General features: G+C 40.4%; 1 protein-coding gene across 1 annotated transcript in view; it reads left to right on the plus strand.

The window, feature by feature from the left end:
- The window catches only part of BICC1 (BicC family RNA binding protein 1), a 104,597-nt gene that overhangs the window by 38,285 nt on the left and 54,207 nt on the right, over positions 1-12,105 (plus strand). The window contains exon 3 of the mRNA XM_083740277.1: positions 8,342-8,411. Coding sequence (XP_083596403.1) covers positions 8,342-8,411 — 70 coding nt within the window. The remainder of the gene's footprint in view (positions 1-8,341; positions 8,412-12,105) is intronic.

Here is a 12,105-nt window from a genome sequence, read left to right on the forward strand (position 1 = left end):
GGATTAGTCAGCCCTTTCAGTCATTTCCAAAATGTGATGCTGTTAAAAGCTAGTATTTAAACGTTAGAATTGGCCTCTGATATGAATGATTGGGGGGGGGGGTAATTTCTGCATTTAAGGGGAGTGGGTTTACTTTTTTTTATACTTGTATGGTTTTCTGAAGTATTTGATAAGCATTCTTTCCTTTAACACACAGGCAAGGGAATTCTGAGGGTTAATTTTAAAGCATAGCTTTGCATTTCTGCAGTAGGTAGGTTTAAGAACATTTGTACTGGGGTTTGCAAACTCTGGCTTGACTTACAAGTCAGCCATGATTTGTGGCTTCCACTCACCCTTTCCCCTCTCCCAAAGGGGATCTCTCAAAAAGCTTAACATGAGAACAGCCCCACCCTCTCAATCCATTCATATGAAAAGGGGTTGGTCTTATATTGTAGAGTATTGTTTGTGAGACTGCCTCTCTCCACCTGATAGTATGTTTCAAACATGCTTACAGAAAAAGATTTTCAGAGTTTACACTTTTTATTTCAGTATGTAACATTCATCTACAGTTAAAAACAGAAACGGCAATATTAAATTGTGGCTGTACTGTGGCTGTTTGTTTACTTACTTCTCAGTTATTCAACACATACTTTTCCTAATACAGTGCAGGGACAGCCTTAACACTTCACTAAGTTTGGAACCCTGTTCTTATTTCATGACATTGCATAAGGCTGGACTAATGATATACAACAATTTTGTGATGCATCAGTGATCACATTTGGGAAGCCCAATAAAACTTCAGGATTTTCATACGTTACAGATGCACTTGAGGTCAACCTCAAATACCCTAGAGCATTAGTTGAACCATTCTGTTCAGCTGAGATACATTGGGCTGAATCCAGAGTGAACTAGTTGAACTTAGGTTCCATTGAAATCAGCCAAACCCCCCAACATAACACACTCTGAATCCATCCCATTGTCTCCAACATCAGGGACAGTCAGTGCTGTGCAGCAGGTAAACTTTTAGGCAGGAGACTCAGGATCTACTTTCTTCTTCCCTGTTTTTCATTATTGGATATCACTGTGATAAACTTAGGGATGCACTGTGGTGTAAACTACTGAGCCTTGGGCTTGCTGCTCAGAAGGTCGTGGTTCTAATCCCCGGGACACGGTGAGCTCCCGTTGCTCGGTCCCAGCTCCTGCCAACCTAGCAGTTCAAAAGCATGTCAAAGTGCAAGTAGATAAATAGGTACCACTCTGGTGGGAAGGTAAACGGCATTTCCGTGCACTGCTCTGGTTTTGCCAGAAGCGGCCTAGTCATGCTGGCCACATAACCCAGAAAAACTGTCTGCAGACAAGTATCAGCTCCCTCGGCCAGTAAAGAGAGATGAGCGCCGCAACCCCAGAGTCATTAGCGACTGGACGTAACTGTCAGGAGCCCTTTCCCTTTTTTATGATAAACATAATGATAGTGTGAAGACACGTGGTTAATGTTGTAGGTTAGCAAGGAGAGATGTAGGAGATAGCATTTTTCACAGCAGTCCCCTATTTCTTCTGTGTTGTTTTGCCCATTGAGGTAGGTGGTGATGGTTGAGCTTTACAGGTGAGCTGCTGAAGCTGAGCGGTAAAAAAAATTACCTTGGGACCACCCTGGGAGTTTGATAGTGTTCAGTCCTGAACCCATCTCTTCCAGACTTCCAACTACAAACCTCTCTATCCACTCTTGTCAGCCTCTGTTTATGGATGTTGGTTTTTAAAGCTACTCATATTACATAACACATTCAAACAGATTTTAGAGATCCATTGCTTGTGGTTAGCTGACATTGCTAGGCAAAAATGTTTGTTGTTCATCTGTGGGTTACAGGAAAATACAAATTTGTTCAAGAAGCTTGCATTTTGAAGATTATGAAATGGCAAAGTTTTTGAAGGGAGCACTCGGGTATGTCCATCAAGAATTTTAGAAGAGTTCTTTGGGTAGTTGCTTGTGGCATTCTTGCTGTCTTCTTTGCAGAGTTTCCTTCAATCTGTTTAACTTCTCTTGTGAAATAGTCAATTTTGTGGAGAGAGAAGTTGCACAGAATGGAAAAGTAGTAAGCAGGAGGAAATATGATACAGTGGCTTCAGTTGTTGTTTCCCAAACTAGAAACTCTTTCACAAGGGGCACTTGCTTGGAGAGATGACTTGTGAAGTAGGGAGGGGAGCCTTCGGTTGTTGTGAAATGAAGAAAGAAGTGGGGGCATCATACTCAGTTTTGTTTATTTCTCATGAGGATGGTGGTTGTTCAGTTTTGTTTCCTGTAAGTCTGAGAAAGACACTTCAGAATCAAGAGAAATGGAGACAGCATAACAAGAAGCCAAAAATAATGGATGCTCACAGATAACTGCATTCTTTTCTCATCATTTCTGGTGCGGGCTTAAAGCTTAGATAAAGCTCTGAAAAACACAATGAGAATATGATAACCAGATGTTGCAGATGTGTATCATACAAGTACATGCACCAGAGCTTTGAGTGGCTGGCCACATAGAACACTTGGGGGGGGGGCATCCCAGGTTTGTTGCTGTGGCATGTGTGGAAACAGCCCTTGGAATAACATGAATTCAACTGGGACATTCAGGAAGATGAGTCATCTTGATCTATGCCACCTTGATGCTAGAGTGCTTCCATGTCTTGATTAATTTTGTGGCTTTGTTTCATGAGTATTCACAGGCCCTGCTTTATACCAAGGCACTTCTGTAAGTGTCATGCTGTGTGTTTTGGTGGCCATCCTGCCTCCCAGGGAAGTGAATTCCACAGTTTAGCTACGTGCTGTGTGAAGAAAAACTTTCTTATTGCATTAATGTTTCTGGCTTTAATGCAAGCAATGAGTCATTTTCAGTATGTGTGTGTATATATATATATATATATATATATATATATATGCTTTCGTAGATTTTCACGGGTACAGGAATGCAGGTTTTGGTGTCCTCGGGTGTCTTCCCGTGTAAAAGTTGGGGTGTCTAGGCGACGTTTCGACGAGGTCTCACTCGTCATCTTCAGGCTGGTGCTTTCGGCTTCTTGTTACTGGAACAGAGCGGGATCTCAATGTTTGAGTTCCTATAAATTAAGTAATTAAGGAACAAAAGAAGAAAAGGCACACTAGCCTGGGAACTTCCTCTCTGCCCAGAACATTGGAGGCTAGACACCACACCCCCTCTACAGTATTTATAGGAACTCAAACATTGAGATCCCGCTCTGTTCCAGTAACAAGAAGCCGAAAGCACCAGCCTGAAGATGACGAGTGAGACCTCGTCGAAACGTCGCCTAGACACCCCAACTTTTACACGGGAAGACACCCGAGGACACCAAAACCTGCATATATATATATATATATATATATATTACTGCTATATAATAAAAAAATCAAGGCAGTTTGCAACAACTATAAACAATAAAATAATAATGTAAATAATAATAATATAGGAGATCACCAGCTACTATAGAAAGATTGTCTACTTAATTTCTGGTATAATCTTGGTGGCATGGAAAGGTTTTCAGCCAGCCCCTGATTCCAAGTTTGAATGCTTCCAGATAAACCTACACATTTGGGGATAATCATGTGACCAGTGTTCGAAATTTGCCAGGCACCAGGTATGTTTTGCACCTGGCTACCAGCCACTTGTGACCAAGTGCCCAGGCACCTGGATAGTGCCTGACGCCACCGCCATCTGGAGGTGCATGTCTGGGAGTCCTTGGATCTTGACTGATTTCACACTCTAGCAACACATCCTGTAGAATTCTACCTGCTATATTTTATCTACACAAGCAGAATGAATTTCAGGAACCAAAAAGTCATATAGAAAAATGCAATTATCAAACTGTCTAGCCTAAAATCTGCAACTAAGCATTCTGTTTTGGCGACTGTAACTCTGGTTTAAGAAGCCATTTGGTACCTAGCTTATATATCTGAGTTTCTAACACGGCATGTGACACACTCACACAGCATAGGGGTGAATAGGGTCCAGTTTCCCAGGCAACAACAGAGAGCATCAGATGTTTCAAGCACACCACAAGAGCAAGGGAAAAAGCCTTCATTGGGGGGGGGGACACGATAATTAGGCTGCATTTACGTTGATATTTTATTTAAGGCCAACTTGTTTCTAACATCTAATTTATTGATACTTTTAGTGTTTATGTAAACTGCTTAGGGGGTTTGATTTTAAAGTTGTATATAAATCTGGTTCAATAATGTTACTTATTCTCAGACCTGACCTATTAGCTTCCTCTAACTTTTTTTATGCTACTGGTGGTCAGTGGTTGGCTTTCCTGATTAGAAATTGAGTGAATTAGGTTGGGCACCATCTAGAGCCACTTCACAACAAAACTTCATCTGAGTGAGTCTCAGGGTTGCATGAAATATGTGTTGCATGAATTGGCACATATGCACACACATGAAGAAAGAAATGTGTTTATGTGTGGCTTCATTCACACAGCAGGTCCCCCCCCCCCATTTCTCTGATGCTTCTGTAACTGTTAATTTCTACATGAGTTGAGCTTTCACATGACGTAAGAACCACTTCAGGAAAATGAACAGAATATAGTCCATGTTCAATTCTCATTTCTATGTTACTTGTTCCCAGAAGAAGAAGAAAACCTATTTGCTGTCCCCTTAACCCAAAAAACTATTGGAGCAAAGTAATGAAATTTGGGTGCCATACCAGTTCTTTCCTGCAGTTTTCATGATGGAACAGAAACATGCATGTGCGGAAAGGGTGTGGGAGTAGCGACATTGTACAATGGCAGTTGTTGTGTCATAACTCACCCACTGGTGTGAATTAAATTTAGTGTGACATGCTGGTATATCGCTCAAAAAGCCAAAGTTCCATAACACACCTGGTGCTTCAGTGTGAAAGGAACATTAGGAAATGGGACAGAAGTACTAGCTTCATCAGGAATGCTAATGCAATATTCCCAATGTCTGAATGTTGCCCTGTGTCTGCCCATGCAATCTGTCTGCAATAAAAATGAGGATGAATTGAGTGAGCAGGAATAGTTCGTTCTCTCTCTCTCTCTCTCTCTCTCTCTCTCTCTCACTCACACACACACACACACACACACACACCAATGTAGTGGCTGACAAGGATTTTCATGAGCCTAATCATTCAGTGTATTCATTTCTGGGGCCTGCATAACAATATACAGCATTTTTAGTAGATATTCGGGAATCATTTTAATATGCAAAGCTCCTTTGTATCTAATTTGCCTAGATATTCTAGTGGATTTTATATGTAGGGATGTAGATTAAGCCAGACGTCTGAATCACTTTGTTTAGTAGCAATCATTTGGTTTTGTTTAAGTTTATAAAGCTTAAGCTGCTTAAAATAATGTGTTGAAATGATTGTAGTGGATGGAAATCTGACTGGCTGAATGCTGAGCAGACATGCTGCTTCACAAGAGCCGCTAATGACTCCTTTCAGAGCTAAATTAAATGCTAATCTGGTTCATAATATACTGTGCCAAACCCAGGCTACTAAAACTATGAATTAGGAGCTCTCTTGGATATGAGAACTCTGTAACTTACCCAACCGGCTTAAACCCTGTTTATGTAGTTGCCTTAAATAGTCTTCTATATGGAATGTGCTCTGCCCTGGCTTCCAAAACAGTTCACTGCAGAGGTGTTGTGTAGCATTACCTGGGATAGGATTTGGCAGCGAGTCCGGAGGATTGCATGTTTCCACCTGTCATCCTCATGTGCAAATGCTCATTGCAACTGGTCTCCCAGGTCCAATCCAACACTGTTAACCACTGCACCACCTCTAAATCTCACCACTTCCAGGCCTGCTAGCCAAGATCAGGTTCCCAATTTACTTGCAAGCAAGAGCATAAATGTGAGTTAAACTTCCCCTCAGACTCTTCCAGTTAAAAAAAAAAAGGTTGCATCCTGTAAAGGTCAAACACAGAGTATCTTGGCCAATTTAAGTACACCCAAAGGTTTTACGTGATGAAAATTAATGAAGTAATCTAGTTTAACCCACTTTCTGTACAACACTGAATTGTTGTTCCTTGATTCAAAGTAAGTGTGATCCACTCCCATCTGTGAATTGGAAATGTGCCTGTGTTAGCATTGGCTCTTTGTTAAAAACCTTTCAAGATACCCATTTAAACTTTTAAAATCTCAACTCTGATTTCATTTCTCTGAGTGCATCGCTCTCGTTTGCAGCTAACTGTCGTCTTCAACATGTTTGGGAATGGTAGACAAACACTTTGGCAGTGTAGTAGCTGTTCCATGCTTATGCAATCACTGACTAACTTGAAGACAGTTTTAGAGCATGTGGTGATATTGCACTTGCATCCGTGAAGAAGATGTGTATTTAAAAATGAGTTTATAACATGCACGTTTGTTCAAAGTTTAGACCTGTTCATAGCCACTGAAAATTACCCATGTAATTCCCTCATGTACTCTTAAGCTCAGGAACAAAGGAATGCCGCCACAAAGGAATATCTAGGTGCCATTTTTTCCTCCATGGAGTTTTTATTATTGTTATTTCTTTTCATTTCATTAGTATACTGCCTTATATTTTAAAGGAAAAAAATCTCAGAGCAGTTTACAACACATTAAAACATCAAATAAAACATTCTAGAATAAAGCAAATTCAAGCACCAAGGAAAATATTTCAGATCCTTCTCCAGATGACATTTTGCTTTCCTCATATTTATTTTCCTACCTAGTTTATAGAAGTACCATAGCAGAAGTACTCTAGGTAGCCGGTGTGGTGTAGTGGTTAGATGTCAGACTAGGATCTGGGAGATCAGTCGTGAAGCTCACTGGGTGGGTGACTTTGGGACAGTCACAGCCTCTTAACCTACCTCACAAGGTTATTGTAGGGATTAACCTGAGAAGGAGGTGAACCATCTACTCATTGGAGAAGAAACTGGGATATAAATGCTTAAGAAAGCTGGAGGGGCCAGCCAGATGGAGATGTCAGTTGTCAACCTGGCATCTGGAGATCTCCCGTTGTGGCTGCAGCTGGACCCGTGCCAGTAGCAAAAAGTACCTAGCTAATTTCTAACACCGATTTCAACTGCTTTCATCCCTGACCATTGGCCATGTTGACTTGGAACTGATGGTGGCTGGAGTCCATGTGAAGGGCCTTAGGCTAGCCAGCCTGCTGATGTAAAAGGTTTCTGCTCACATAGATCCTCTCTAACAGCATATTTTAGTGCACCGTAAAATGGTGCCCAACTTCTTGGGGGTTGTCAAATGTGATATACTAAACATGCTGCTAGAAAACCTTTGTGTGGACCCCAGCTGGCATGGAAGTAACCACTGAGAAGGTCACATTTATGCCAGTTGGGCAGATAGGAAGTATTGCTCTGCCAGCCTATTTATTTCAAACAGTTTAAAATTTTGGAAGTCAGGACCTGTGCATGTTTCCATCTCTTGTCTGTCAGCTGAAATCCCACAGAGGCCTGAAGGACTTAGCATTCTAACTTAATTCCACTGGATTTCTTATTTCACATCTGGGTTTGGGAATTCTCAGGAATAGGAAGCGTGTCATGGTAGAATTTCACTCGTTTGGAAATGGTCTTCCATCTGCAATTTATTATCCCATGGCAGCTGAAATCCATACAAAGCAAAGTGGACTAAGCCTTGGCTGACATTTCTCCTTTTTTCCACATGGCACCCTGCTCTGGAAATAGTGGCTTTAAAGAATTCTATTGATATAGGCAGTAGAAATAAACACGGACTACGGGATTTTTAGGAGTATGTGTTTAAAAGCTTTTGCTCTAATGGGCCAGCAAAGGATGCACCTGAAATTTCTTTAATTGTAACTACAGTCATGTGTTCTTGCAACTATGGTACTGGAAACTAGATTATTTTTTTTAGGTCAGCATTCCCAAATTCAAACAGCTGAGGCACACATAAGAATGTAAGAAGTGCCCTGTTGGATCAGGCCAAAGGACTTAATCCTGCTCTCACAGTATTCAACCAGATGCCTATGGAAGGGCATCTGTAAACTGGACCTGAATGCAACAGCATTTTCCCCACTATGAGAACTAGAAATATTTAAAGTAAACAAAGCTCTTTAGGATTGTAAAGGAGCCTGCAAGTTTGAGTCTTCCCTGCTGTTTTTTTTAAAAGTAGGAGGATTGGGTCTCTGCAAATACAGAAAATAAATATTGTAATGGGGATGGGGGGACGACTGGAATTGGTTTGTCATAATTTCCATTAAAGCTACATTTGGTTAGTCTTCAAACATCTGATTATCTTGGTATTCCTTGGTAACATGTTAGTAGTTCAAAACTACCAGATATTGCTCCCGTCAGCAGTAAAGTACAGAGGGTAACGTATTTTAAACTGAATTTTTTGTTGTCCTTTTAACAGATTATGGAAGAAACAAACACTCAGATTGCTTGGCCATCCAAGCTGAAGATTGGTGCAAAATCAAAGAAAGGTAAAATATTTTGTAAGATTATGGTAGTTTGGATGCACATTCTATGATAGTCACAACGAAACCAATCTTCATACATATGTAAATGTGTGCTGAATTTCTTGTATCTAAAAAGTATACTCTGCCTGTTACCTGTTTGGTTGCATTTCCAGATTTGCCAGCACCTATTCTAGCGCCTGTAAATGCTGCAAATTCAGCTTCATGTGTATGGCCTAATTCTCCAAGGCATTTTAGTACTTATAAGCATCAGTTTGTAAAAATTGGTTGCTAACTTCTCTACCTAGTGATGATATTGACAAAGGTGTTGAATACCTGAGAGCTGAATACACAGAAAAGCTGAACCTTTTTAGTAGTACCTCAAGGTACTAATATGCTATAGCAACTACTGAGATGTTGAGACTTTCATAATAATATCAAACATTAGAATTATCTACTGTGTTCTAGTGATCTAAGATGCCAAACCTCTTAATGCTAGAAAATAGGGTGTGTGGGTGAGTGAAGCAGAAGATTGTGCCATAGCTAACTCCTGCTAGTGCTTCATGATTAAATACCACATTATGAGCAAGCTTTTGGTCCTGATCAGACAGTACTTTCCAAGAACAGGAATCAGATTTTTAAATCCAGCTATTATTCTGTGGCCTGAGTGGTAGGGTCTTTTCAGCTGAAAGCTTGCAGACATGTTTTTATAGTTGAATGCAGACAGATGTGCACACCAAACCTATTCAGTAACCTCGGGGATTACACTGCAATGACAGGACGTATGGGGCAGTATTCAACTAAATAGTTGCATTAGTGCAGGGATTAGCATGAATGCAGTGGTATTCTTGCCCCTGCTCTGCAAACTACTCTGCAGGATTGGGGTCCCTCAGGGTATATTTAGGGGCATGTGAGCAGGAGGAGAGAATGTTCTGTTGCTGTTCAGACTTGAATAAAAATGGTTACTCTACCCCATTTTATTTTAATTTTTTGCAAAAAAAAGGACTTAAATCAATGCCATGTTTGAAATCAGTGTGGTTCCATGTCTTCATGTGCTGCAAAGTAATCAGTGTGTTTTTGGGGAACAAAGTATTATTACTATTATTATTTATTTTATTTTAAATCAAATTTGAGTAAACTATAACATTGCCTATGTGCAAGCTGCTTATTTGCTTTATACATTCAAAAGGTTTGTTAGGTTGAAAACAAAATGGCTCAATCTGATTTTTCAGTAGCATCCGGGAAATCACAGACAACATTCATATTTTGACTTCTTTATTTTGAAAACTTATGTCCAGCATTTCATCACTAGCAAGTAACAGAGCAGCTAACAGCATAGAAACAGTTGGAGCAGCACCAGAATGGCATTATAAAATGCTATAACAAAATCAGCTGTCACAGCAGATCATGCCAGAAAATTCAGTTCATCAGCAATAAAACAAAAATAAAAAAAATTAAAAATTTCTGTCCAACTTCTGCAAGGCATCTCTTTAAAGCAGGGTTTCTCAAACTTGGGTCTCCAGCTATTGTTGGACTACAACTCTCATCGTCCCTGGCTAGCAGGAACAGTGGTCAGGGATGGTGGGAACTGTAGTCCAAATGCAGTTGGAGACCCAAGTTTGGGAAACCCTTCTTTAAAGGAATCAGAATCTTCACTTTGGGTTGGAAGCTGGTGGTGATGGGGCCATGTGGGCATCCCTAGGAAAAGCATTTGCCTTAGACAACTGGTCTATCCAGTTTGGTATTATTGGCTGCACTAACGGGCAGTGGCTTTGCAGCATTTCTGGCAGTTGTTCCCAGCCCTGCCTGAAAGCACTCAAGGATTAAACTTTCGCATGCAAAGCTCTGCCACTGAACATCACTGCCGCAGTCGATAACACTCTGTTCCTCATGTCCTCCTGTGAAACCTAAGAAGCTGGAGACAATTAGAGCAGTTGTTGAAAGCACATTATGAGAGAGCACATTATGGTAGAAGGTCAATTTGGGGCTTAAAGGTGACCAGCGCCTTGATTGAACCTGGAAATGAACCTGACTGAACCAGGAAACCAATGGAGGTTATAGACAATGGGAGTGATGCACTCTATTTGGATTCACCGTTTTGGAACAATTGACAGTACTGGGCTCTATTTCAAGAGCATCCCCACCCAGAGAGTGTTGCAGTAGTCCAGTTGGAGGTTACTGAAGTCTGAATTGGCCATCCTGTTGTTGTTGTTCTGTCAGTCTTTTTGGTTTATTGTGTTTAGCGAACAGCCATTACACACACAAAAATAACAACAACAACAATAATACTAATAATAATGGTTTACATTTCTGCTCCCCGACCTTTAGTGGATAAATCATTTTCCATTCCCCCTTTAACTTTTATTATGTGAATCTGTAAAGCCTTGGCAAGAAATTGGGATGTTCTAAAAGATACGTACCTCTCCACATCAGACAACAAAAAACAGGTCTTTGCAAGAGACGACCTTCCCTTCTGAGATCTTAACCATGGATGGATGTAATTGTTTGGAAGATTGTTATAAAAAGGGACTTCCAGGAGTACATGAGTTAGGTCTTCTACTGTTATTCTTCCGTATGAAGCCTCTTGTATTCCATGTCCATTTGGTGGGAAGTAGTTATTGTCATCCAGTTTGATGAGAAAGTGAAAGATTAGTTGGTAATTGCATTAATAAATTATTGCAGCGCTTCTCTTTTATAACAACAACCAGATGTGCATGTGTCACAGAAGAGTGTCCTGTACTGGGGGTCAGTTTAAGGACACTGACATATAAGATGCATAAGTGAATAGTGGTGACATCTGTGGGAATTATATAGTTTGGAATTTTACATACAGGGCAGCTAGTGCTGGACTTGCATGTTGACTCAGTCGTTGAAATTCAGGCTGGGGATATTTTAGGCCTGTAATGTTCATCAGCTAGTCTATAAAGCATCTTAACAGTTAATGTCTGCATAAAGACCTCCCCACCTGTTAAGAGAGAACCCATAAGTTTAAAGCCAATTTATTGTTTTGTGTCTTTTTTGTAGTGACGTCTTGTAGTAAATGCCTTTTTCTTAAGGTTAGACAGTTGGGTGAGAATCTCTAAAAGCAATTTTAAAACAAGTTGTTTTTGCAATCAGTCATCTATTTTAAAGAATTGTATGCTATTTATCTCTAGGTGTGTGTTTTAACATGAGCCTTTCTGTTGGATCATTCTTTATTTCTAAATGTCAAAAGACTTCGTCTACCTAGGGGACTAACGTATACAGAATCCAGTTCTGTAAAATGATTCTTTCCAAAGAATTTGGCAGCTTGAGCACAGTTAAGTGAAGGGTTTTTCTCTCTCTCTTTTTTCTTTGTAAGGAAATAGCTTGATGGGCTTAACCAGTGAATTTGCTTTCAGTATGGTTCATGGCACTGAACTCACACTGTAAATACGTTATAGTATGGTGATGCTGCAACATGGTCTTCACAGCATTATGTAGTGTTTGGAAATATGTGTGTGTGTGTGTGTGTGTGAACAGAACACACAGGTTGTGTCCTGTTATGAAAACCACTTTGCATTTGAAAACGTTTGTGCCCCCAACTTTGGATAGAAATCAGGGGGTGTGATAGTCAAAGCTGGATGGACCGGAGGAGGGATGATTGTGAAACCATACTTGCCTCGAATCCAGTTTTCATTCTTAGATCCAGTCAGATTACTATTTCCCTAACAGCCTAACTTGCTTCAGAACAGAAAAATCT

Source organism: Podarcis gaigeae (assembly GCF_964106915.1).
Source record: "Podarcis gaigeae genome assembly, chromosome: 5".
NCBI lineage: Eukaryota > Metazoa > Chordata > Lepidosauria > Squamata > Lacertidae > Podarcis > Podarcis gaigeae.